The sequence below is a fragment of the Cololabis saira genome, chromosome 1 (assembly GCF_033807715.1).
Source record: "Cololabis saira isolate AMF1-May2022 chromosome 1, fColSai1.1, whole genome shotgun sequence".
Classification (NCBI taxonomy): domain Eukaryota; kingdom Metazoa; phylum Chordata; class Actinopteri; order Beloniformes; family Belonidae; genus Cololabis; species Cololabis saira.
The window spans coordinates 25,939,644-25,965,660 of record NC_084587.1 but is presented as its reverse complement, the minus strand read 5'-3'; the positions used below and the strand labels follow the sequence as shown (position 1 = coordinate 25,965,660).

Sequence of the window (26,017 nt, the reverse complement as noted above, 5' to 3'; positions counted from 1 at the left end):
ACCTTACATATACAGGTATTAAAAGATTTTTGTTGTCTCGAATGCATAAATGTGCATATGTGCAATATGGATAAATATCTTTGAGAACAGCTTTGTGACTGATTGTTTTCAAGAAGTCTTTTCCCCCGCCCATATAAACAGCCATCGCTTTTGAAAAGTTGTGCATGATCCATCTGTGGGTCTTTCGCCTTCAAGTGTGTGTTTGGTTCATTCTGTTCCATCAAAGGTTGGCCCTGAAAACCAGCAGTAAGAGTGCGCAGAAGGGCAGAGTAAACAAATTCAAGGCACATTTAGTCACGTAAGGCTGGTCCTTCATTTTGTTGAGTATTAGAGGAAAAAAAAAAAAAAAAAAAAAAAAACAAGTTGAGCTGGAAACAGAGGGTAAGGGTCGACTATGAGCTGCAAACGTTTGGGGAATGCTTTGGTGTTGTAGGAGATTGAGGAAAGGATGCACAACCCTCTTATATAATTCATTTCAACATGAAGTTGGGGCCAATGGCTGGTTTACAACAATCAGCATAACGTCAGCAATCAGTAAGAAGCAGCCGGCCTGGCTCTGCCCAAAGAAACATAACTAACCCACCATAAAACTACTATTTGATTGTGTACACTTCACTTTGGCTTTTGAATTAATGTGCTCAAGAGGTTCCGGTAGGCTGGGATATATATTTTTTTTTAATTTAAACAAGTGGACAGAAAAAGGCTCCTCTGTCCCACATGCTTCCAGCCGTTATACCAACTGTCTGTTGGAACTCTGTCTTCATACACATTAGACAAAGACATAATAAAGTCAAAAGGTCATTTCCTAAAATGTTAAACTACCACTTTCGTTTGTGTTTTCAAGGAATACATACCAACTTTGCCCAATTTATCAAGATAGGTGTTGCGCACATTCAGAATTTCCAAAGAAAAAAAAAAAGTTGTTGATTAGTTTTTAATAAAGCAATAATTTCAGTTTCAGCCAGCAAGGAGAGACGTGGCAGTCGTGATCTTGTAGCTGCCTCTACTAAGCCAGCATGCTCGCTGCGCTGAGACAACATTCATACGCTGGAGTACAAAAGGCCATTTAGAGTTTCAAAATGTATTTACTGGAACAACTCCTGATCAAAAGATCGGTCAAACACGATTTAAAAGTGCATTTCTTATGATTTCAAATTACTACAGAAATTGAAAATGTTTTAACAGCAAAGCTCAAAGAGGAATGTGGAAGGTTCTTTGTTTTTATGTACAATTTTTTTTCTTCCTTTTTTTCTTTTCAGATTTACACCTTTTGAATGTTTGAAACGCCATAACAGTACGGTTAAAGGGGGAAGGAGGTTCCTGTAGTTTCGGTAGCATCTGACATTTTATGTCAAACTGACCCAGCAACGTCTCAGAGCAACGTCTCAGAGATTGGAGTGTTTAGGACTCTTCCAGCCAAGACGGATTGTCACCACCTGGCATTTTCAACTTGATGTGGAACTGTTTAAGTGTCTGTTCCAGCTGCTGCTGGTTTCCGGCATAGTATGCAGCTATGGCGTTGTGGAACAAGATGAGCTGGTTATGCAACACCTTCACCTGTGGGAGCAGAAGAAAATGGGGAGGGGGGGTATCAATGGTGTGAATGAAAAGCAGGTATGTCATTATTGATGTGTAGAGCAGAACCATCAACTAGCCGACCTTGTTCTCTTCCAGGAACTTCAGCTTCACCGACACGTCGTTCCGCATCCTCTCATACTTCTCTCTGTAAATCTGGAATTGCTGCTGGGACAGCTCGATCTTCGGCATGGTGGTGCCATCGCGCGGCCCAAGATTCAGTTCCTCCAAATCAGTACGGTATGCATCGTACTCCACTCTAGGAATTGGAAATTATATTAAATGACATGAAACATATGAAAAATCTGCCTTTCCTTAATTACATGAGGACCTGACAAATAATAGAGGGTCGGTTATCGAGAAACCACAGATTTGTTTAATCCATCGCAGATGCTTTTAACTATATTACGTACATCTTAAATGCTAAATATGAGACATAAACAAACAGGACAAATGAGAATATCATCTTGGAGCTCAATGATTAAACTATTAAACAGAAAAACAAATAAAAAACATTTCGTGACAATGCAAAAACCTGTCATTACGTCTATAACTTTAAAAAAGGGTCTTTGCTGGCAAAAATCCAAATTCAAGACTCATATTTGTTTTTCAAATAAAATTTGAGACTTAAATCACCTGGCAATTTCATACTGTTTGATGTTGACCATGGTATCTTCAATTGTTTTCTCCACGAGTGTGTTCACACTGGAGATGAAGAAATTGATGGCAGCCAGGAGCGTATCTCCGTTTTTGGATAAAAGCTTTTGGGTGTCAGCGTTATAACCAAATTCCTCCTAAAAAAAGACAAACAAAAAAACATACAAAAATAAAAACACAAGAGAAATGTAGTTTAAAAAACAACCACCAAAAAAGAGCCTCCAGAAACCCTCATGAAGGCTAAATTTGTCAAGATGATTGCACTACATTGGTTTTAGATTAATATATATGAGAAAAAAAAAGTAGTAATCCCCCTCTTTGAATTAACAGTATGGATTATTTATTTTCTAATTTGACACACGTGTTTTCAGCATGACTGAGGAGGCAGGGATGGGTCTCTGTCTCGGGGTGAGGTTCTGAATTAAGAGGAGTTTTAAGTGTCTCAGGGTCTTGCTCATTAGTGAGGGAAGAGTGGTGCAGGAATTCAACAGGCAGATTATAGTTCAGCCGCTACAGCACCAGTCTGTCGTGATGAGAGAGTTGAGCCAAGAGGTGAATCCATCTACAGCACACTCTTATCCTCATCTACAGTCATGAACTGAATGCTGACTGAAAGAAAAAGATTATAGATACAAGTGGCTGAAGTGACTTTCCTCCAGACGAAGGGTGGACTTTCCGAGAGATGGGGCGAGAAGTTCATTTATCTGGGAGGGGGTGAGGACTCTGGGTAAAGCAGCTCTTAACTGAGAGGAGCCAGCTGAGTTGGTACAGACCTCTTGTCTGGATGTGTCCTGGACACCTCCTTGAGGAGCAGTTTTGGACACGTCGACCACATCCTAACCCTAACCCTGTCCAGGAGGAAGCCCCGGGTTAAATTCAGGCTACACTCATTCATGAAAACGCTTTTCGGCGACATACGTCATTTGAAACAAAATAGCATTCACGTGTATCGGAGATCATCTTCGCAATAACACATTCCACATTGGTTGGAATGCAACATGTGGAATTAAGGTTTCTAAACTCTTTAGCAACTTCTTACTTAGTTACTTAATGTCAAGTTAAAAAGCATATTATATCGTTAGAGACTTACCTACAACTGGCATCCGTTGAAGTCTGGTTAAAGTAATGCTAAACAGCATGAAAAATTGCCTTAATTTCACCATGTAATGGAAAAGAAGCAATGCTCTTATCTTGATTGTGATTGGCCAAAAGAGTCACATGTGTTTGTTACGGGCCACCAAAGATGTGTTATTCTGATGATGCTCTTTGATACATATTTCACATGGATGACATTTTGTTTCAAATTGTGAACGTCAACGAAAGGGAAAGTCTGCAATCATGTACGCTGGAGAGATCATATCTCAGCTGGCTTGGAAAGGCCTTGGCATTCTCCCAGAGGAGCTGGGATACACGGAAGTTACTGTAATAGATGATATTTAAAACTTAACAAAACGAAAGCAGCGAGTTGTGTTTTTTGTTGCATTTTGTTTTGATTTCATTTGAAGAAATATGTTCTAACTATTAGGAAGCATACTCAAGCTTTTGCAGTCTCCATTCTCTACAATGAACAAAAAACAGCCTTTCGTGACAATTTTGCGACAATGTCATACACACAATAACAAATTTAGTTTACAGAGCTAGAAATGGCAGGCACTTTGCACCTATAAAGACCCACAGAGCTATCCATCCAGCCATCCATCCATTATCTATACCCGCTTTATCCTTTGCAGGGTCACGGGGGTCTGCCAGAGCCTATCCCAGCTATTTTCAGGTATTTTCAGGTTCACCATGTGGGACAGGTCGCCAGTCCCACATATATACCGCAGGGCCACATATATACACACACAACCAGACACACTCACACCTATGGGCAATTTAGAATCATCAATTAACCTAGCATGCATGTTTTTGGACTGTGGGAGGAAACCGGAGGAAACCCACGCAAGCACGGGGAGAACATGCAAACTCCACACAGAAAGACCCTGCCAGGCCTGGGAGTCGAACCGGGGACCTTCTTGCTGTGAGGCAACAGTGCTAACCACTAAGCCACTGTGCTGCTTAGCCCACAGAGCTAAAAAAAAAAAAAAACCCCAACAAAATCCACATAAGTTCCTTAGTGCAGCTTTAAAATCCTGTAATGCACATCCAGTAAGGCCAGTGCTTTATTCAGAATACAATGCTGCAGGTACGACCTGCGACCAAATTTAATGGCCTTTTCCTTTGTTCCAGCTTTAGCATTTGTTGAAGCTCATTACGATGTTTAAAGAAGTCTATCAGTTTTTATGTAGTTTTGATAAAGAAAGACTAATACCTAATAACATATCCCTCCACTTATGTTCGTGCTGTGGGCTGAAGAAAAATGAGTGGTTCCCAGAGCAACAAGAGTAAACATTAATCTACCATAAGAGCATCAGAGCCCTCTTTGCCATGTGTCATACAAAGTCTGATTTCAGTGGACCCAAATACATGGACTCACATGGAGTTCTGGCGACTTGAGGCTGAGATCGGCGAAGGCGTCTCCCAGTTGCCTTTGCGTCTGCATTATCTGGGACAGCTGACTGGCCAGCGTCTGAGCTAGCTTGATCACATTCTGGTACTTTTTCTTGTTGTCGCGGAGTAATTCGATTTGCGCCTCCAGTTCCAAGTCCACGGTCCTTGAGCCACGACCCAGCTTCTCTGATAGGATCTGTCTGGTACACTGCAGAGGACAGTGGGCTTATTATGAACACATGCACAAACAAACAGTTTAAATCCATTCAAGAACATTAGCAGGGACTGCTGGAGGTATACTGCGTTCAGTCAAGGGGGACAAAGAAAAAACCAGAGAGACGGGGAAAGAGACGATCTGAGGGGACAGGAACAAAAGTCTAATTCAGAGAACACATCAATCGTTTGCAGGTGTCAGTTTCTCTGCCACCATCCGGATTAAGAGAGAGAAGATAAAGAGTGAGACTAAAGCTGAGAGGAAGAAAGGGAGCAGAGGGACATATTAAAAAAAAAAAAAAATCAAGGACAGGGACGTTTACTTTATATGTGTTGATGCTCCACTTTCGCACTAGGTCCAGTTTTTCCATGGCTGGGTTCTTTAAGTCATCGGAAAGGACCACTGCTCCACTCTGTGGCTGAACTTTCATTGATCCTGGACAATTAAAAGTCATTCACTTAGCAACACTGATTGTGTCATCAGAACTGAAGTTTAGGGAACTGTGGTTGCGGGGGAGGGGGGGGTCTGAAGGTACAAATCAAGAGTTATGAGATTGTCAACACCACAGACAATACTACATTTAATACTTAGGAAGACTATTATTCAAATGAAAAACTTAATATTTTCCCAGTTACAGTAAGATAACATGAAGCGCTTCACATTGTTTTATATAAAGATGGTGAATGCTGAATAATATGGAGCTCTACAACTCACAAAATGTAGAAAAAGATCAATAGACATGTTTCAGAAAGACTGTATCTAATGTTACTGAAGCAGTTATAAATAGTTTTTTACCCCCCTTAAAAAAGACGCCCGTGCCCATTACTTCATTCTCATTCACTGTGTCATAGGACCATAGTGTATCACACAGAAAATGAAAAAGAGAAAACAAAAAGATAACACCAAATGATTATGAAAATGGTCTATATGAGGGTTTGGCCCCACAGTTTAAGCAGCATTATATTTCCCCTGCTATACAAGTAATTAACTGCTATATCATGTTATATTAATGTGTAACCTCCAGCAGGATATTTGATTTTTCATCGCTAATAGATGATAGGATTAAGTATGAAATGTATATGTGTCTATACTCCGGTCTAATTATTTAATAAGATGCAGCTTCTTATGTCTCTCTTGTCTGATCAGCTTCTTCTACATTATGGACAGTTTCTAGGCTCCATTATAGATGAAAGGATGAAGGATTGCAGAAAAATCCACTGATTTAAAGTGTAAAAGCCATTTTCCTTCCAAGCCAAGCAAATGTTGAGGTATCGAGAAGATGGACCAGAAACCTTCATGTTTAGTGACATCATGTGAGGCAACGCTCATCAACAGCCAGAGTACAGCATCAAACTACTTCAAGACAAAGGAAAGGTTTGGAGAGCTTGCAAATCAAGGAGAAGATAGGATCCGTTGTAATTTGTGATTGAAACATAAATCTGTAAGCCAGGAGCAGGTAAGAAACGCATGAAAACTGAGAAAGCGGTAGCAGATTGTGGTTAATTTCGTGCACAAAAGGGTGATGATTTATGGTGGTCTGATTTATGCACCACCACTCCAGGTACCTGTCTCAGCCTGGCTATCGCTGGACGAGCGCGCCAGGCGGCTGGCGACAGCCGAGCTGGGGGCTACATGTGACACGGGAGACGTGGGCAGGCTTGCTGACCCTGGGGGATATTCAACATTACGATGATTCGTTAGTATGTTACCCTCCTGCCATATACGTACAAGGGAGGGAATTACCCACTGATGCTGTTTTCACATCATGTTTTTTTTGTCTTTTCTCCTTCCCATTACAGTAGCTCTCATGCTCTTATGTTGTTGGGTGAATGTGTTAATGAAGAACGGCCTCGTTCAACCAGTGAGAATAACATGGAAAATAGCCATGGCAACACTGAGGTGAACAGGCTGCAACAGCGCTCCGCTCTAAAGGGAGATTTTTTTAATTGCATTTTTGACAAAAGCATTATGATGAAAAGGAAAGGAGGGCTACAACCAGGAGATCAGAGCAAACTCATTAAATTCAAATGGAGGTCCACCTTCACAAATTCAAATTTATACTTTGGGTGTCTCCCAGATATTTAAAAAAAACTGAGTGTGTACCACTGAGAATGCAGAGAGAAACAGTTTGTAAATGAAGGATTGTGAGACAAAATCAAATCTAACAAAACTGTTGATTCACAAAACTCAATAGAGAGGAAACAAATCAAAGAAAAAAATAAATAAAAGGAGGACAGAAGGGGGGGGGGGGGGAATCGCTCACCTTGGTGCGGTCCTGATTCAATGATGCCCTCTACTGTTGAAGTAAAGTTGCTGGAGGGAACATGGGACTCCGGAGTACTGTCGTAAGAGTCCTGGGGGAGGAGCATATTTACAGCAACTGTTATGATGAAGCTGAACAAACATTAAAATGGTGGTATGTAAACTGGAGCTACTTTCACTCCGACTTAAGCAGGCACTTGTCCCCCTATGCATGAAACTTATTTCAGTTTCCTCATCCTCAGACTGGTCTAGACTCTGCAGATGTACCTGTCGCTGTTTTTTCTTTGTACTCTTTAGGACCTAAAGTCTAGGTCCTCAGTGCCGAAGCTTCCTATACACGTGCATGAAATCTGTCCACAGTACACTCCAAATGTGTGGCGATCTGTAACATTTCCGTAGAAGACTGATGAAGCGCATATGTAGCTGAGGAAGTTATATTTCATTGTCAGTCCTTTTGCTGATTTTTAAAGTGTCGTCCATGTTTGTGGTTGCTGTGTTTTCATGTCTGTGAGCTACTGGGAGTAAACAGCTGGCCGGCATGAAGGCCCTGCCAGCTCAGTCAGATTGATGGTGGAGAGGGCGCCCTGAAGCCTCCATCAAAATGACTCCACTGCAGGCCATCTTCTTGACTAATTACTCCACTGCTTCACAGAGGGAAACCATGTTTTTAAGAGCTTCAATTTGTCAATTAGTCAGTCACAGTTCTTTTTTTCCCTCCTTCGTTCTAAGCAAGGATTTACTGATGTCAGCTTCTGCACCATGCAGATAAGTTTTTTTTTACCTCACCAGGCCTGATGTCAATTTTTTTATTTTTTTAACACATGAACACATGAGCATGGAACTCATCTTATACTAGCTGAATTATACTACTGTTCATAAAAAAAGATTTTTTTTAAATGTCACCATTGTTATTGTTTTCACCGACTCTAAGATTTAACTTTGCATACTTGTTGGAACTATTCATTTTTCTATCGGAGTATTAATAAAACACATCAAAATTGAATAATGAAAAAATCTTTACAGTAAGTGTCCTTTAAGCACACTGATTTCTGCAATACCTCACCAGAATCACCGTTTACAGTACTTAAAGTCTAACAGTTGTTCTTGAAAGCCTGTGATAAGGCCTTACCCTCTGGAATACCATCTCGGGATTCTGATCCACTTCTCCATTGCTGGTGACTGAGATTTCAGCAGCTGAGCTTCTGTAGGAACCCTCAGCCATTGTGCTCACCTGCAAGGAGGAGGTGATATGACATGGTTATTGCTTTATAAGACAGAAAGAAGAGAGAAGAAAAAAAAGGCCTCCAGGGAGCCGACTGTTGTGGGGCGCCATCTAGTGGACACTTCTGCAGTGTGAAATATGGGCCTTGGCAAAGAAAAGATAACTAATAATGTACAAATAAATCTAAAACTCAGAAATATCCCTCTTCTTTGGGGGCAGGGGCAGTACATACTGTGGTAATTGTTGTTTCCCCCCTACCAAAACATGCAGGAGCTATTAAAAAAAAGGTTATTTTGAGCAATTTCAGTGTCAACAGGAAAAGAAATTATGCAACAACTGAAAAACACTTCCAGAATGTTTTTCTGCAACACTCATCAACACTGCAAGATAGAAAATGCTATCAAAAGAATGACATAAATTACCTTTTGCATGTGTTAACTTTTGATTCCGCAGGCTGACGTACATGTCGCCATTTGTGTGTGTCATAAAAGGTAACAGAAACATGTTGAAAGGTTTGTGCTGCAGAAACACTAGTGGAACAAACGTCTCCCTATTCTTACGCTGAAAAAGGAGAAACATAATCTATGTGTTGGGTCACAGCAAGCCACAGGGTGGAGACAATAATTTGTGGCAACATAGGTTTAATGGAGTCTATAATAAACTGACTGTTTATAACTACAAGATGAGGCTGTGTTATTTCCAGTGAAACTACAGGACTTAATCTCTGTAGACTCGGGAACTGGAACACTGACCTCATCAGCATGACGCTCTGTATCATGAAGCCCAACTATGTAAAGACATAGCAAAAAATATCGGGGGGTGGAGGGGTATTTTATAGTCACTCGATCTGAATTTGCAACTTTCAACAATGTCCTTCACCTTCAAATAACACATATGGCTTGTAATTTCACTACGAGAGCAAAACATTTACTTTGATTCATTCATTTATATTAATGATTTATAAGATGCTTCATAAAACGAAAAATATGGTGGACATCCGCGAGGATCCTCGTCACAAGACACTAATGCAACAACGGACCACCTTAAATTCTTGTTAACTGAAAAGTCTGACTTTAATCAAATATGGGGAAGGAAACAAGAACTCAATTGTCTGACAGTTGAAGCTAAAGGTCACTGCATGCCATCCATGATATCCACAGGAAAATAAAGTCTTCAGGTTAAACTTTCTTAAGACATTAAATAAAATGTAATGAATTTGGGGAGCACATTCTAAATGTTGATAATGTTTGGTGTGAACCTGGCCAAGACTGATGTGGTGAATTCATATTCGAGGCCGTGAAGAATGAAGTAAGAAGTGTGTTGTCGGGGGGTATAATAGGGAGCATTTACAGACAGAACCATCAACCCCAGGATTTATTAAACTATTCAATAATAGGAGATAACTCAGTCTCCAAAAGATTAGTAAAATGGGAATATTCAAGAGCGACCGTGATTCAAATGACAAGTTTCTAAAGAAGAAAGAATGTTATAGATAATGATCTGACCGGCTATGTAACCCGACATGAGTTCTACATGAAATTTCTTAAGTGTTTCAAAGAGAAAGGTAAAGGAACAAACGCTCTCAAAAAATTAGCAGCTTTCTGGATATACCTAGTGCCTTAAAAAGCAGAAAAAAAAAAGAAATGTAAGTTTAGTAGTAAAAAGTTTTTTCTGCACTGAAATCCTGTAACAGAACCTCATTTTCTGAACATGATAAAAGTAGTCACAGTAAGTTCTCGTTTTATTTAAGAGCAAAACACTGAACTCCATTTAGGGAGCTTGTTAAATACAAGTTGAACTGAATTTATCCTCAGGATATCTTTACTTTTTTTTTTTTGGTGATCATTAAGGATTCTTTTTTACAATTTATGGGTTTTGGAAAGAAGGCTTTTTTTTGGGTTGGAAAGAAGTTTTTATCTAATTTCAGTTACTCTTGCAGGTCTATTATACACCACTGACAACTGCTTCAGCTCTGCTCAGAAAGACCAAATATTCAATAATTTTTTCAGGATTGTTTTTTTCATGTCGTGTCAGATTTTAAATTGTGCACTCTCCATTGACTTTCAATCCAAACATGTATAGTACCAAAGCTACTTCACAAAAACTACTAATGCAGTAAAATCTGTGTTATTGATAATCTGACATGTTCACCATATATTAGATGCAAGATCTCTATTTTGTGCTATTTTTTTAACAAAACAAGTGGCATAACATGTTCAAACTGCCATTAAATGGGTTAAAATGCAAAATAATTGAACATTTGGTAGTTTTGAGCAGATCTGACCTCCATGGTGATTATAGAGGGTTCATTTTAGTGTGTTAGAAGAAAAACTGACATAAATAAGCTGATGAGAACAGTTGTGAATGCTACAATTTACAATCAAGAAAATGAATATTAGAATAACAGTGGGTTTTAGTGGAAATGGGTAACAAAGACTAGAGTTTAAATGCTGCATCGTGTTCCAGACACATAAATACTTAAAAAGGTCATTGGACACCTGCATGGAGGCAGCACAGACTCACACAGCTCCACTTGCCTAACCACCCACTGCAGAGAAGATGCCTGACATCAGATTTAAAAAGTGTAACTGCAAAAAGCATATCTGATTACAGCTATACCAACATTATAACATAAAAAGTGGAAAGACTGACGAATGTTGTCGACTATAAAGTTACATCCTAATTATCCACCCATCCTTAAGCAGGAGTCTTCTTATACCGTAGAAATTATTGGGAATGCGATTTATTAAAGCAGAGCTCTACAAATAATGACGTTTCAGACCAAGGTTGATCATACCTACCATCTACATTTTGGAGGACAGTTTGCTTCACAATGTTACTCTAATGAAGCACAAAGGTTAAGGAGCTGCAAATTAATGAGCCATAGGCAGGGACAAGGTATAGTTTCTACTTCTCTACGGTATCCTGGATACAGCAGCATGCTCTAGGAGGGAGGGATTGATAAACAATACGCACACTGTCCAATTTTCTACATCAGCAATGAGGAAATACTCATGTATTGTGTCTCACACCGCTGAAGAGCCTGATGATCATTTTGTATAATTAAAGCGTTTGTTCTTTTGTTCAGACATACGGTAGAAAAGAGACGCTGTTGCCTCGACGGTCAGTGAGACGCTTCTGAAGAAGGCGACAGCCGATCGCCGAAACCGTCAAGGTAACAACATCCCTTTTTTCTGTATGTCTGAACAAAAGAACAAACAACTTTAGTGTAACAAAAAGACATGATTAACATATTTGAATAATATTTATAATGTTAGGGTCAAACTGCAAAAAGGCTGGAAAATCAAGCTGGAGAGCAAAAGCTGAAAATTCACTATGACAACTGAATATAAATGTGTGTTACTAAATGAGAAAACAAATAATTAAAAAAGGTTATGAACCTGAAACAAGAATGTGAATCTACAGCCTGAAGAGAAGCTTATTCCAGAAACACAAGACATATGGTACTGTCTGAGAATGTGCAGTCAGGAGTCCAAATCTGCAACTTACCCAGACATGTGATTTACACTTGGACAACTCAAGAGCTATGCACACACTCAGCTTCCAAATGGGAAGAAACGTGTCACTTTCACATCATTGCAAACATAAAGACACAGCAATACTTACTGAAAGTGGACCTGAAGACTTAAAGACACTTTGCATTACAACTAAATGCTTAAATGACACTCGATAATAAACAGCAGGCATAAAAGCTCATCAGCAACAACTTTGCCGAAGACTAAAAAGGCAGAAGAAGAAAACATTTTATGGAGTTTTAATAATTCCTGTGGAAATACAAGAGTCACATCAGAGAGCAACATGTCAGGGATCAGCAAGAATGCCAACAAGCAAGCCATCAGCTAGCTTTCCATAAGCTCCAGCTAGAAATAATGAAATGGAAGCACAGTAAACTATAAATACAAAGATAGAAAAGAGTAATGAGAGGCACGTTACTCTATAACTCAAGCTGAAGGGAGATCATTTCTGATAACAATCCACAATCAAAATCAATCCAATACCTTGATTATATAGGAAAGAGACCACCACCAGCACCACCACAGCAAGACCAGAGCAGCAACATACGCCGAAGCACAGCCAAAGAAGAAGAATGCAGGCCGATTTGTTCAAAATGAAGCGAGACATCACCTTTGTTTCAGAGTGAGAATCTCCATTTTCCTCTGGCGCTTCAGTTGTTTCAACATGTTGTTTTATCTCATGTCCTCCACTGGCTACAGATGCCGCTTTCTCATCAGGCAAGCCCTCATCCTCCCCCTGAACCTCCTTATCCCTGAATTCTGCATGTTCTTCATCACTGTTAATGTTAATTTCATACAGCACTTCAGGCGTTTCCTCGCCTCCACTGCTACCGTTTATGCTCTCCTGCTTCAGATCCTCACTCAAACTCTCTTTTTCTTTGTCAGACTCCTCACAATCCACCTGAGGGTCCTCGGCCGAGATCCTCCCCGACTCAGTCTCAACACTAACTTCAGACATACCTGAAAACAGACAAATATTCAAGTATGAGAACATTCTAAAAAGCTGGCTGACTGCTCAGTTTGGAAACTGCTACAATTCAACAAAGTAGTTTAGTAAATTTTTCCTCATGTGTGTTACAATGTAAACAAAATGTGAAAATTGATACAATGAAGTCATAGAAATTAGTCCTAATTTCTTCTCAAAAGTCATCTTTAAAACCCTTAATGAGAAAGTGTGTGTGATTTATATGTATATATATATATATATATATATATATACATACATACATACATACATACACACACACACACAAAACCACACCTATGTAAAACATTCAGGTATTTTCTTGTATACAGATGGGTGACAAAAGGAAAACATGGACCCTGACTCTTACAGGGAAGGGATATGGGAGTTTTTTGATGCTAGAATTCAGGGCCACTCATCACTCATCACCTTCTGCTCTGCGTTGCTGCTTCACAATGCAAGTCAAGGTGTCAAAGCTTATTTCTGCAACCTGGAGAATCTGGAATATGTAGAACAACCTGAAGTGTGTATGCTACTCATGCTGCTTGTTTAAACTAGCTCTGCTGAGGAAAAGACACGTCATGCTGAAAAAACACCTTTCTTTGTGGTGTCAAAATTCAACTGTGCTTCTTTATGCTTTTTTCTAACAATTTCTGCTCTGTTTTCCTAGGTTCTCTTACAACCCAACCTAAAGCGACACTTATGTATCTTTAGTTGTTTTGTAAGGAAAACCACATGCAAGTCTATTATCTTTCTGTGTGGAGTGAGAAGGAGGAAGGTAGAAATGTGTGCATTGCCATAAATTGTTAGAGAAGGTTCAATGGAACTCAACACAAAATTGTTCTCAATGATTGCCATGGCGTAATCAAACACTTCTATCTGGATGAGAGTTTGTTCTTCCTCTTCCCAGACAGGATATAAAAGATGAACCTTGACCTGCTTTGCCAGAAGTAAAGCCAATGTGGAAGTCTCACGGAGTGCAATAATGGCACTTTTGCACTAGGACTTACTCGGCTCGTCACGCCTTTACCCGTTTGTTTTTCCACAGCCAGGTGAGAAGTGGGCAGGTTGGGGTGAAGCTGCTGTGACGTACTCGATTGCGCAACCGCTTTGTTCATGTCAGCGCTGATCAGAAATCAGCTGGAGCCGCGAGCGGCTGAGAGTAAAACAGCCTGTCTACATCCCTTTTTTAATTCTCTCGTCAGCCACCAGGTTTATGAACATCTGCACCTCAGAGTTGGATCACCAAACAGACGTTTTGCGCTTTATAATAAAATCGCCGCGAGCCGCTCTCGCTCTGACTCCCGCTCTGACTCCCGCTCTGACTCCCGCTCTGACTCCCGCTTCCTGATTCAAACGTCTGACTGCGCCGCCCCCCGACCAATCAGTGGCGCGGAGGGTGATGACGTCAGAAATAGTCCCGGCTCAGCCCGCAAAGAACCTCGCCAGAATGGTTACAGAAATAGTATCGGCTTGGAGCGGCTCTACCCGTCTCAGCCCCTAGTGCAAACGTGCAAGACGGGGCTGCACCGAGCCGAGCCGGGCGGAGGCGGGACTAGTGCAAAAGCGCCATAACTGGCCGTAAAAGGCTGCCAGACTCTGACTCCAATACACTCATTTAAAAGCTGAGACCATTGTTCAAAAAGGAGCTACTTTTATCATAAAATACTGAATTGGTATATATTTCTTCCACATGTTATTACTCTAACATTATCTAGATGTATTGGCATCAGTATAGAATTGTTCCGACTCCAATACCGGAATCAAAACTACTCACAGATACTGCTAAAAATAAGGGTGTCGGGGAGTATTTACTTCTATGCACCATCTGATACAAGTCATTTTTATGAACAGATTCCTAATTTTTGTTTGTTTCCCTAAAAGCCAGTATAGGAAGTCCTGGAGTACTGCCTTGCAAGCTTCTGTTTTGAGTCACCAGGTGGAAAGTCAGTGTATGTGAGCTGTTATGATAAAGCTACCAATCTAGCATTAGCAATATGTTATTTTAGGCTGGAAAATCCCACCAGGAAAACAGAGAGATGCTCATAAAACCAGGCTGCGGTTTCCAGAGATGAGACGAATGTCGCTAAAAATAACATGACAACATTAAGGAGCACATTAAAAAAGAAAAAAAAAAAGCACAAAATGATCAAGTCAAAGGGAAAAAGGGACTCACTGTAGCAGCAAACTCTGGATTTTTCTCTTTTCAAAAAATAAAATCCCCAATGAAAGCGAGAGCAATGACGGACAAAACTGTAGAATTCATTGTCCAAGATGACCAGCCCCTGTCGACTGTTAAAATGTTGGATTTTGCTGCACAGCTGAACATCTGGAGCAGCAGTACAATTTCCCAGGCCACAAAATGCATCTGTTATACTACTCTTAAACACACTGTATGAGACTGACTGAACTTATGTCATGCTGGCTAATAGAAGTGCACACACTCAGCTTCACGCTGGACATATGAACCTGCAATGTGTTTGGGTGTCAAAATATAACCACCTTTTTACCTGACATATTTGTGGGCACTTTAGGTTTCATTCCTGGATTTCTCTTTAGTCAATGTTAAATAAACAAACATGTTAAGCTTGCTTAAAAAAAAAAAAATATATATATATATATATATATATATATATATATATAAAAATTAACAATAACAAACAACGCCGACATTAGATCAGTACTCTGTGTCAGCATAGAGGTATTTCTGCTTTTGTTCCATCAACAAACAAACCTTAATTTCAAGCTACACCCTCTCATCCATATATGTTCCCTTTTGGCTCGAATAAGAACCGACTTGGCAAACAAGAAAAGCAAAGCTGAAGGATTTAAAGAAACACTGCATGACTTTTTGCACATTAAATTACAGTTTCAAAATCCCTCTACAGCTTCACCTTGACTAAAATTAGAGTGAATGCAATCAGGCCTACTGACACAGCACCTGGAATTGCACCACGTAACTCTGTGGCTCAGCCTGGATAACTAAACAACACATCAGTGACATCAACATATAAGACATGAATAGCAAAATGTCTGTCTGGCTACATAAAGCTAGATCACCATTTTTGGTATTTTTGTCATGACAGAGGAAGAAATCAAAGAGGACTTTGTCTGAAAAAGCATCTCACCATCCATTATCGGTACCTGTTTTTTCCTATTAAGGGTCAGAGGGACCTGCTGGACCCTATCCTAGCTCCCTCCGGGAAAAAGGCAGTCCATCATAGGGCCACATATCGACAACCAATGCTCACACTCACCCCTATGGGCAATTTATAATCAACATTTACCCTTAAACACATGTTTTTGGAATGGGGTAGAAAGCCAGAGTGCCTGAAGAAAACACACACACACACACACCCCCACCCGGATGTCAAATCAGGAACCTTTTTGCTGTGAAGCAATGGTGCTAACTAACAAGCCACCGTGCTGTCCACCTTAAGAAATGAAACGTAACAATTATGTCACAGTGTTGCTTTAAAATAGTAGTTCCCTAAGTAATAGGTGAAGTCACAGTGGCTACAACTATCTTTTATTTACTTAACAGTTGATTATGACCCAATCCGCATGCTGTGAAAGGTCACAAACTGACTAGATGAGAATATAAAAAGGGGAAATCATATGGTTTGTTTTTTTTGCACATGAACACACAAGTTACAGATGTGTCCAATCAAAGTGAAGGGTACTGATATGGTTCTGTCAGTCATCCAAGACTACAGTGAGGGGTTTTAAGCTGATTTACCCCCAAAATCACCTATCTGTGTGTGACTTTATACAGCAACCAAACTTGCTTTAGTTTTCACTCATTGACAAGATAATGTTTTCACCTTCAAGGTGACAACCATTGAACTTCACAAACTTTTGGTTGAAGATATATCCTATTTAAAAAGGAGCATGAGGCTCCTTTTAAGAAATGAGACTATCTAGCGCCACCCTTGACCACGACGGCCGTCGGGGGTACTGCAGCCAACAGTAAAGCCGGCACGGGAGAACGCGCATGCAGCGTCATGTGACGTCACATCCGCAGGACAGCGCGGGAAATTCGGCCTCCGAATTGCAGCACATTTTGCAGCACACAGCCTGTTCAAGGAAACGGAGAGATACACTAGAGGGCTCATTCGTTTTGGTTTGGAACGCTTCATCTGACATTGTTACTAGAAAACTTAAAACTTAGACAATTTTTTTCATAAATCCTGCCTCATGCTCCTTTAATTTTCTTTAACAAGAAATTTCCATTTATTTTATGTTTTAATTCTCATTTCTTATGTACTCTTTATTTAGCATTGTTTTTTGTCCTATTTATGATTAAATATAGAATCTATTTAGGGTTAACTGTAAGCATAACAGTGAGTATTATATTATTAACCACTTCTGTTGGTGACAATATTAAGCTTTCAATCGTTGGCACGAAAACGTCAGCATTTATATCTCATGAACTAAAGATGCAAGGAAAAAAGAGTTGTTGTTGGCAGGATCTGTCGCAGAAATGCATGTTTTACTAACTCTCTGCAAGCCCAGGCTGAGGAACAGGCAGTGAAGGTTTGGCTGCCAGCAGTAAGCCTGAATTATGGTTCCGCGTTAAATCGACGCAGAGCCTACGCCGTAGGGTACGCCGTACGGTGTGCGTAGCCGCGTACCGTACGCCGTAAGCTCTGCGTTGGTGTAACGCGGAACCATAAATCAGCCTTTACCTGTTGCAGCACGGTCACGTGACTTGGGAGGGCGTCCAAAACTGATAAACCGCAAATACCCGAAAAATACTATTTAAAGCTTATTTCAGAATGGCATAGTGTGGATGGAGTTCAAACGTTAAAAACAGGATTTTAGGCGCAACTAATCAAGTTCTTGTTTGGTTCGTCAGCCTCCGTTTAGCTGACAATAACGTAGCTCAACAGCAGTCAATGCAGAAAAGGAGCACATTTAAAACTTCTACGAAATCGATTTCAATATAAAAAAAGGATGCCTTCATCTCGCTACATAAATAAATCAACGCCACACAGGGATTTAGGTTGAAAACCTTGTGATCGTTACCTGTATGCGGATGCGGCTAACAACTTAGCTGTGTTCTGTTAGCCGCTGCAGTAGAGCTGAGATCCTCAGAAAACCTTCCCCGGAACAAATTGCACGCACTATTAATGCAGAAGTTGCATTGGTGTATTGTCAATTTCTCATCAATGGCCTTTAACGCTCCACAGGCACGCCCGACGGGATGTTTGGACCCCGGAAAGACTGAGCCAATGCAAGTGGGCCCGCTTGTACTAACATATGAGGACCCGCATCACCTGCGGGGCGCGAGCTCCCCCTGCTGGTGAACCACCCTCATTACAGTCTGACATCTCTTCAAACTGGTTCTCCTGCTCTGCAGGTGGACGATCCGCTTTTGAATACCTGAAAGTCAACTTCTTACCAAGATTGTGGATCATACCTTATTCATACTTTATTTTCAAAGTATTGTTCCTGCAAGTTTCATTTTCTTTGCCATGTAAAGATTTTTTTCAGTTCAACAGTGATATGCACCATTTTGAATGAATGAATGAATGAATGAATGAATGAATGAATGAATGAATGAATGAATGAATGAATGAATGAATGAATGAATGAATGAATTTTTATTTCGAACATGTATATAAAAATGAAAGTAAAAATAAAAAATAAAAAAAAGATAAACATTTACATCTTGAACACATGTTCGGAAAAAAAGGAGTAGGAACAAGTAGATAGATAGATAGATAGATAGATAGATAGATAGATAGATAGATAGATAGATAGATAGATAGATAGATAGATAGATAGATAGATAGATAGATAGATAGATAGATAGATAGATAGATAGATAGATAGATAGATAGATAGATAGATAGATAGATAGATAGATAGATAGATAGATAGATAAAGAACTTTATTCATCCCTGAAGGGAAATTCAACATACACTTTCAAGTATACACTTTTTCCTAGTTCCTACCCCTTTATAACTCTATGGATTTACATTATTGCTATTATTACATTACTACACAATATCCATATAAATATAATCTATATAAATACTACGTAAACATGCCTATTATTACATAATTATCCATATATAGAAAATATAAATATTACATACATATTATATAAATATCTAGAAAATACAATATTTTATAAATCTATATAAATATACACTATATAAACTACATAAATATCCCTATAAATATATATGTGCTACACACCCAATAAATATATAATATATATCTCTTCAAACTGGTTCTCCTCCTCTGCAATTGGAAAACCTGAACGTCAACTTCTTACCAAGATTGTTGATTGTACCTTATTCATACTTTATTTTCAAAGTATTGTTCCAATCCTGCCAGTTTCCTTTTCTTTGCCATGTAAAGATTTTTTTCAGTTCAACAGTAATATGCACCATTTTGAATGAATGAATGAATGAACGAATGAATGAATGAATGAATGAATGAATGAATGAATGAATGAATGAATTTTTATTTCGAACATGTATATAAAAATGAAAGTAAAAATAAATTAAAAAAATAAAAACATTTACATCTTTATATTCACATATGTTCGGAAAAAAAAGGAGTAGGAAGAAGTATACACTTTTTCCTAGTTCCTACCCCTTTATAACTATGGATTTACATTATTGCTATTATTATATCTACACAATATCCATATAAATATAATCTATATTACTACGTAAACATGCCTATTATTACATAATTATCCATATAAGTATATAGAAAATATAAATATTACATAAATATTATATCAATATCTAGAAAATACAATATTATATAAATCTATATAAATATACACTATATAAACTACATAAATATCCCTATAAATATATATGTGCTACATACCCAATAAATATATAACATATATTACATAATTATAACTATCCCTCTCAACTAATATATACTCCAAATAAATATCTAAACATATCTTAAGCAAGTATAATATACAATTTTTCCCTATTTTATTTGATTCTCACACTCCTCGTTCATTTTAATACAAGACAGGCTAATCATTTAAATCTCCCAAAGTTCCGTACTGGTTTGTGTCAGTTCTCCATCAGATACAGGCTTGCCCAGTTATGGAACACCTATACAGCAATCTCGTCTACCTCTACTTCATTCAATAATTTTAAACATAAGCTCAGGACACATTTAATTGATCAGATTACCTAATGATATTTCTAGATTTGTTATTTTTTCTTTAATCATGTAGATACCATGTATTCTATTTTTGCTTCTGTTTATTTGCTTTGTCTTTGTTTTTATACTGCAATCATGTATTCTGCATATTTTAAATCTTTGTACAATCTTTTGCTGTATTTTACATAGGTAGAGGCCTCGTATAAGCCCCTTGGGCTTTTTGCCTCAGCCGAGCACATTACCAATCTCTTTTTTACATTTGTAAGTTACTTGTTCTGTTTTTTATACTGTGCTGAATAAATAAATCTAATCTAAATCTACCTGTCAATTTTTGGATTTTTCCACCACCAGCCAAACCGAAGTCCACTATCTTACATTTCAAGACAGGTTTACTAGAAATCTAAAATAACTGTCAACAATTTACAGACTACAATTATGTGCTCATAATCTGATACGCCTATATTTTTTGACACTGAGATGCTGTGGACATTGCTATGTATGTAATTCCTATAATAGAGCCTAAATGAAAACACAACGGTGGCTCAAAGCACATGCATTTATTTTTAATATTTTCAGTTTGTATAAACATTGATTGTCTTCAAGTGAAACATTTACATTTTCTTTTAATTTGTAATTTTCACTCATGAAGCTCTCTGGCATTAATGACTGATGACACAGACGCATGTTCCTGTACCTCCTCTTTAGGAAAGTACATTTTCTATCCCATTTTTAGAGATATTTACACAAATTCTTGGCTTTTCTGGGAGAAATCTGCTAATACGAGAGGACGGAGGGAAAGAGGGGTAAAATATGGTAGTTTCCCAGACAAAACGGGTTGTGGATTGAAGACCTTCTATCAATACAAGTAGAGTAGTAGAGGTGAAGTGATAAGTAGAGATCTATTGTTATACTTTCTCTTTTTTTTATTTTTGTTTAAATTTTAAATTGTTGAGGAGTACCTACGGTGCCCCTACAAAATCATACTTTTTACTTATGTGATATCCTGTAACACACTTTGAATCACCATGTTGTTGAATTGTATAAATTGTATAAAATAAACTTGCCTTGCCTAGAGATCTTTGATCTTGCTTTTTGACTCTCTATTCCAATAAGATACGTGGGAGACTGAAGAGAACCAGCTTGACTTAAACGGGACTTCAACTTTGTAATGCAAAATGTACCATATTGCAACATAGGTATAAATGTTTTGAATTTAATTTATTATTGGGTACACCTATTAGACATTCAAAGTGCTGAAGGGAAAATTATTCATTAAAGACACAAGAAATTCTAGCTGTGTGTTATCAGCTTAAGCACATAGTGTTTTACGATTATTGTGACTAATATAAGATCATATTTTAAGGCCAATCCATCCATCTATGGATGATCTATCAGCACTTATTCCTATTTAGGGTGACAGAGTGATTTTAGAACAGCCAATTAACCTGACGTTTTTGGACTGAAGGAGGAACCCCGTCTTACCCGGAGAAAGCCCATTGAGAGAACATGTACACAAAATATGCAAACCACCAACCCACGGTTTCACCCTTTATGAAAAATCAGGGCAGAAAGCCAGTTAATTCAAAGTCTTTCACAAACTCTTGCCACAGCAGGTCCCACATGCATCTGACACGTGATGTTCCAGGTATGGCACGTGTTAAATTGAAGAGAATAAATTGATCCGACATTCACCAATATTCAATCCATCCATCAGGTCAGGTCTGATAGCCAATATTAATAATGGATCGGTTATTGCTTAGAATCACAATCAGAATCAGGTTTATTGGCCAAGACAGAGAATTTGACTTGGTTATTTTCACTAACTGTACAGTAAATAGACAAATGACAGCTCTTATTAATATATATAGAAATGAAAAAAAAAAGTGAAAGGTGCAGCAGTATGAGGTAGACATAGTTATTGAAAGGTGCATTGTTACAGCATATGATTGAGGTTATTAATATTATTATTACTACTATGGCACAGTGATTGATTATTCTGAAACTGTTTCTGTGTCTGGAGGTTTTGGCCTACAGTTCTCTGTAGGAGTTCAAACAGACTGTCCTGGGTGTGAGGGGTCTGCAGGTCTGCAGAGATATTACCTGCCCGTTCCTGGTCCTGGACCAGTACAGGTCCTGGATAGATGGGAGGTTAGTCCCAATTATCTTCTCCACAGACCTAATTGTCCGTTTCAGTCTGTCCCTGTCTAGTTAGTATTAGTTAGTGCATCTTGGGAGGTCATCCAGCTAACATGTTGGTCAAGTTTTTTTGTGATTTCACCTAGGGGCGCCTGTCTTCCTGCATACCTGTCAAGTCTCCCGTTTTGGCCGGGAAACTACCGTATTTTACCCCTCTTTCCCGCTGTCCTCCCGTATTAGTATTTTCCCGTACATTTCCCGTTTAATTATATAATAATTTTTAAACTGCAAACTGAATTGTCACTAGCCTCCCGAGAACTGCCCCCTGCTGTAGCCTGGGTGGAAGTTCTCACGAGGTTAGTGGTGACAACGGGAGCAAACAAATCAGAGATGGATGGATGTAACGAGAGATAAGACATTTCTGCCAGAAAAGCCAATAATGCGTGTAAATATATCTAAAAATGGGATAAAAAATGTACTTTCCTAAAGAGGAGGTACAGAAACATGCGTCTGTGTCATCAGTCATGCCAGAGAGCCACATGAGTGAAAATGACAAATTAAAAGAAAATGTAAATGTTTCACTTGAAGACAATCAATGAATCAGAATCAGAAAGAAGTAGAAGTAGTTTAACACACACAAGGAATTTGTTGTGGTGATTGGTGCAATACAAAAGAACAAATAATATTAAAAGGAAAAAATCTACAACATGTTGGTTTTAAAGTGCCGGAGTAATGAGTTTGTACAAAGGTGACTTGGGATGTGCGTTAATGTGATGCATAAGGTCAGGAGTGGAGTCTTTACGTTAATGTAACGTAGAGTGGGGTGGGGGGGGACAGTCTGTGGCAGACGGGGGAGAGGGCGGTCCGGGGCCTTGTTGATGAGGACAGCTGCAGTCGGGAAGAAACTGTTTTTATGGCGTGAGGTTTTGGTCCTGATGGACCGCAGCCTCCTGCCAGAGGGAAGAGTCTGAAACAGTTTGTGTCCGGGGTGGGAGGGGTCTGCCGCAATCTTTCCTGCACGCTTCAGGGTCCTGGAGGCCTGCAGGTCCTGGAGAGATGGAAGATTGCAGCCATTCACCTTCTCTGCAGAGCGGATGATACGCTGCAGCAATGTTTATACAAAGTGAAAATATTTAAAATAAATACATGTCCTTTAATCCACTGTTGTGTTTTCACTTAGGCTCTATTATTGGAATTACATACATAGGAATGTCCACAGCATCTCAGTGTCAAAAAATATAGGCGTATCAGATTATGAGCACATAATTGTAGTCTGTAAATTGTTGACAGTTATTTTATTAATAATTAATAATAATGATAATTATTATTATTTTCGGCTGCACCCTCCCCCCCTGACGGACATTTACACCTCCCACTGCCTCAGCAGAGCCACTAAAATAAAAAAAGACAGCTCCCACCCCGGTTCTGACCTGTTTGACCTGCTGCCTTCAGGAAGACGCTACAGAGTCATCAGGTCCAAAACCAACAGACTGAAAAACAGCTTTTTCCCCAAAGCCATAATCGCCCTGAACAATATGTGAATGTCTTCATTACTGTTTTTTTTACAGTGCAATACTTTTTCCTGGCCTATCTGTGCAATATTCCACCACATGTGTAGTTATATGTTACTATCTGTAGATAGGATCTCAGGTCTTAATTTCACTATTCAAAATGCACCTTAACCTTTTTATGTTTATATTATTTATATTTCTTATCTGTTTGCACTGTCTTGCACTGTACCCATGTATAATGAAAATAAAAGTATTCTATTCTATTCTATTTTAGATTTCTTGTAAACCTGTCTTGAAATGTAAGATAGTGGACCCCGGTTGGGCTGGTGGTGTAAAATGTCCCTTATTTTGAAATCCAAAACTTGACAGGTACGTCTTCCTGTAGTTTCATTAAAAATGTATTTTACACAACAAACTCATTCAAATATTTAAAATAAATACATGTCCTTTAATCCACTGTTGTTTTTTTGAGATTCATAGTTTTATTATAATTTTTCATCAAGACAAACAGCAAGGATCAACATCACACTAACAGAAAGAGCAACCCCTTAGGAGATTACATCAGCTCAATTCTAAATCCAATAAAAGATAGAATGAAAAAAGTTTATAATTTAGTTAGGAATATGTGAAAACAAACGGAAAAAAATAAAAGTAAAACAGATAAATAAATAAAAATTAAAATAATAATAATAATAAAATAATAATAAAAAATAAATAAATAAAATTGAGATGGTTAACATTTATGGCAATGGTACACAAGGTTGAAGGGTTATGTATGAATTGGACTTCTGTCTAATCTCTCAATATAGGTTATCCACTTAATCCATTTTGACATATATAGGTCTACATTGTTCCTAAGTCTGAACTTCAGCTTTTCCAAAGCTGCCAAGTGACCGACTGGCTAGACCAGAGACTGACAGAGGGAGCTTCCGAGGCCTTCCATTCACACATGATTAGTTTGCGCCCCAGCATAAGGACTGTCTGGATCCACTCAGCATCTGGAGGGCATCTGTCCCTCATGTCCCTTATTTTGAAATCCAAAACTTGACAGCTACGTCTTCCTGTAGTTTCATTAAAAATGTATTTTCCACAACAAACTCAGTTTCCCATGAGCGCCTGGGCGGGGCCCCGCGCATGCGCGGTGACGCAGGCAGAGCAGGCTGAAGCAGTCGTTCAGAGGCCATATTGGAATCTATGAAGTCGGCTTGCACTTTGATGGGACTGAGTGTCTGTCGTTTTGGGGGAGTTTCTAAATCGTTAGTCTGGATTCACACCCTAGTGATTGCACCGGGCCTTCACACTCGAGACTCTGCCAAATCGCCCTGAACAATATGTGAATGTCTTCATTACTGTTTTTTTTACAGTGCAATACTTTTTCCTGGCCTATCTGTGCAATATTCCACCACATGTGTAGTTATATGTTACTATCTGTAGATAGGTTCTCAGGTCTTGATTTCACTATTCAAAATGCACCTTAACCTTTTTATATTTTTATATTATTTATATTTCTTATCTGTTTGCACTGTCTTGCACTGGAGAGGTGATGCTGCTTTTAATCTCACTGTACCCATGTATAATGACAATAAAAGTATTCTATTCTATTCTATTTTAGATTTCTTGTAAACCTGTCATGAAATGTAAGATAGTGGACCCCAGTTGGGCTGGTGCTGTAAAATGTCCCTTATTTTGAAATCCAAAAACTTGACAGCTACGTCTTCCTGTAGTTTCATTAAAAATGTATTTTACACAACAAACTCATTCAAATATTTAAAATGAATACATGTCCTTTAATCCACTGTTGTGTTTTCATTTGGGCTCTATTATAGGAATTACATACAGTACATAGGAATGCCCACAGCATCTCAGTGTCAAAAAATATAGGCGTATCAGATTATGAGCACATAATTGTAGTCTGTAAATTGTTGACATTTATTTTAGAAGATTTCTAGTAAACCTGTCTTGAAATGTAGATAGTGGACCCCGTTTGGGCTGGTGGTGTAAAATGTCCCTTATTTTTTTTTGTTGAGATTCATAGTTTTATTATCATTTTTCATCAAGACAAACAGCAAGGATCAACATCACACTAACAGAAAGAGCAACCCCTTAGGAGATTACATCAGCTCAATTCTAAATCCAATGAAAGATAGAATAAAAAAAAGTTTATAATTTAGTTAGGAATATGTGAAAACAAACAGAAAAAAATAAAAGTAAAACAGATAAAAAAATTAAAATAATAATAATAATAATAAAATAATAATAAAAAATAAATAAATAAAATTGAGATGGTTAACATTTATGGCA

At 38.6% G+C, this 26,017-nt stretch overlaps 1 protein-coding gene across 3 annotated transcripts; it reads right to left on the bottom strand.

Moving 5' to 3' along the window:
• Positions 1-370: 370 nt before the first annotated feature.
• arfip1 (ADP-ribosylation factor interacting protein 1 (arfaptin 1)) lies at positions 371-18,181 on the bottom strand. 3 transcript variants are annotated; one of them, XM_061719223.1, is made up of 10 exons: positions 17,949-18,181; positions 12,567-12,916; positions 8,328-8,429; positions 7,200-7,290; positions 6,502-6,603; positions 5,259-5,371; positions 4,709-4,930; positions 2,212-2,369; positions 1,660-1,834; positions 371-1,557 (listed from the first exon to the last, which is right to left on the bottom strand). In XM_061719223.1, the coding sequence occupies exons 2-10, from the start codon at positions 12,912-12,914 to the stop codon at positions 1,402-1,404; spliced, it is 1,467 nt and encodes a 488-aa protein (XP_061575207.1). In that variant the 5' UTR covers positions 12,915-12,916; positions 17,949-18,181; the 3' UTR covers positions 371-1,401. The 3 variants fall into 3 exon arrangements, with proteins under 3 accessions (XP_061575207.1, XP_061575216.1, XP_061575225.1); XM_061719232.1 differs by lacking the exon at positions 6,502-6,603; XM_061719241.1 differs by lacking the exon at positions 12,567-12,916.
• Positions 18,182-26,017: the final 7,836 nt, after the last annotated feature.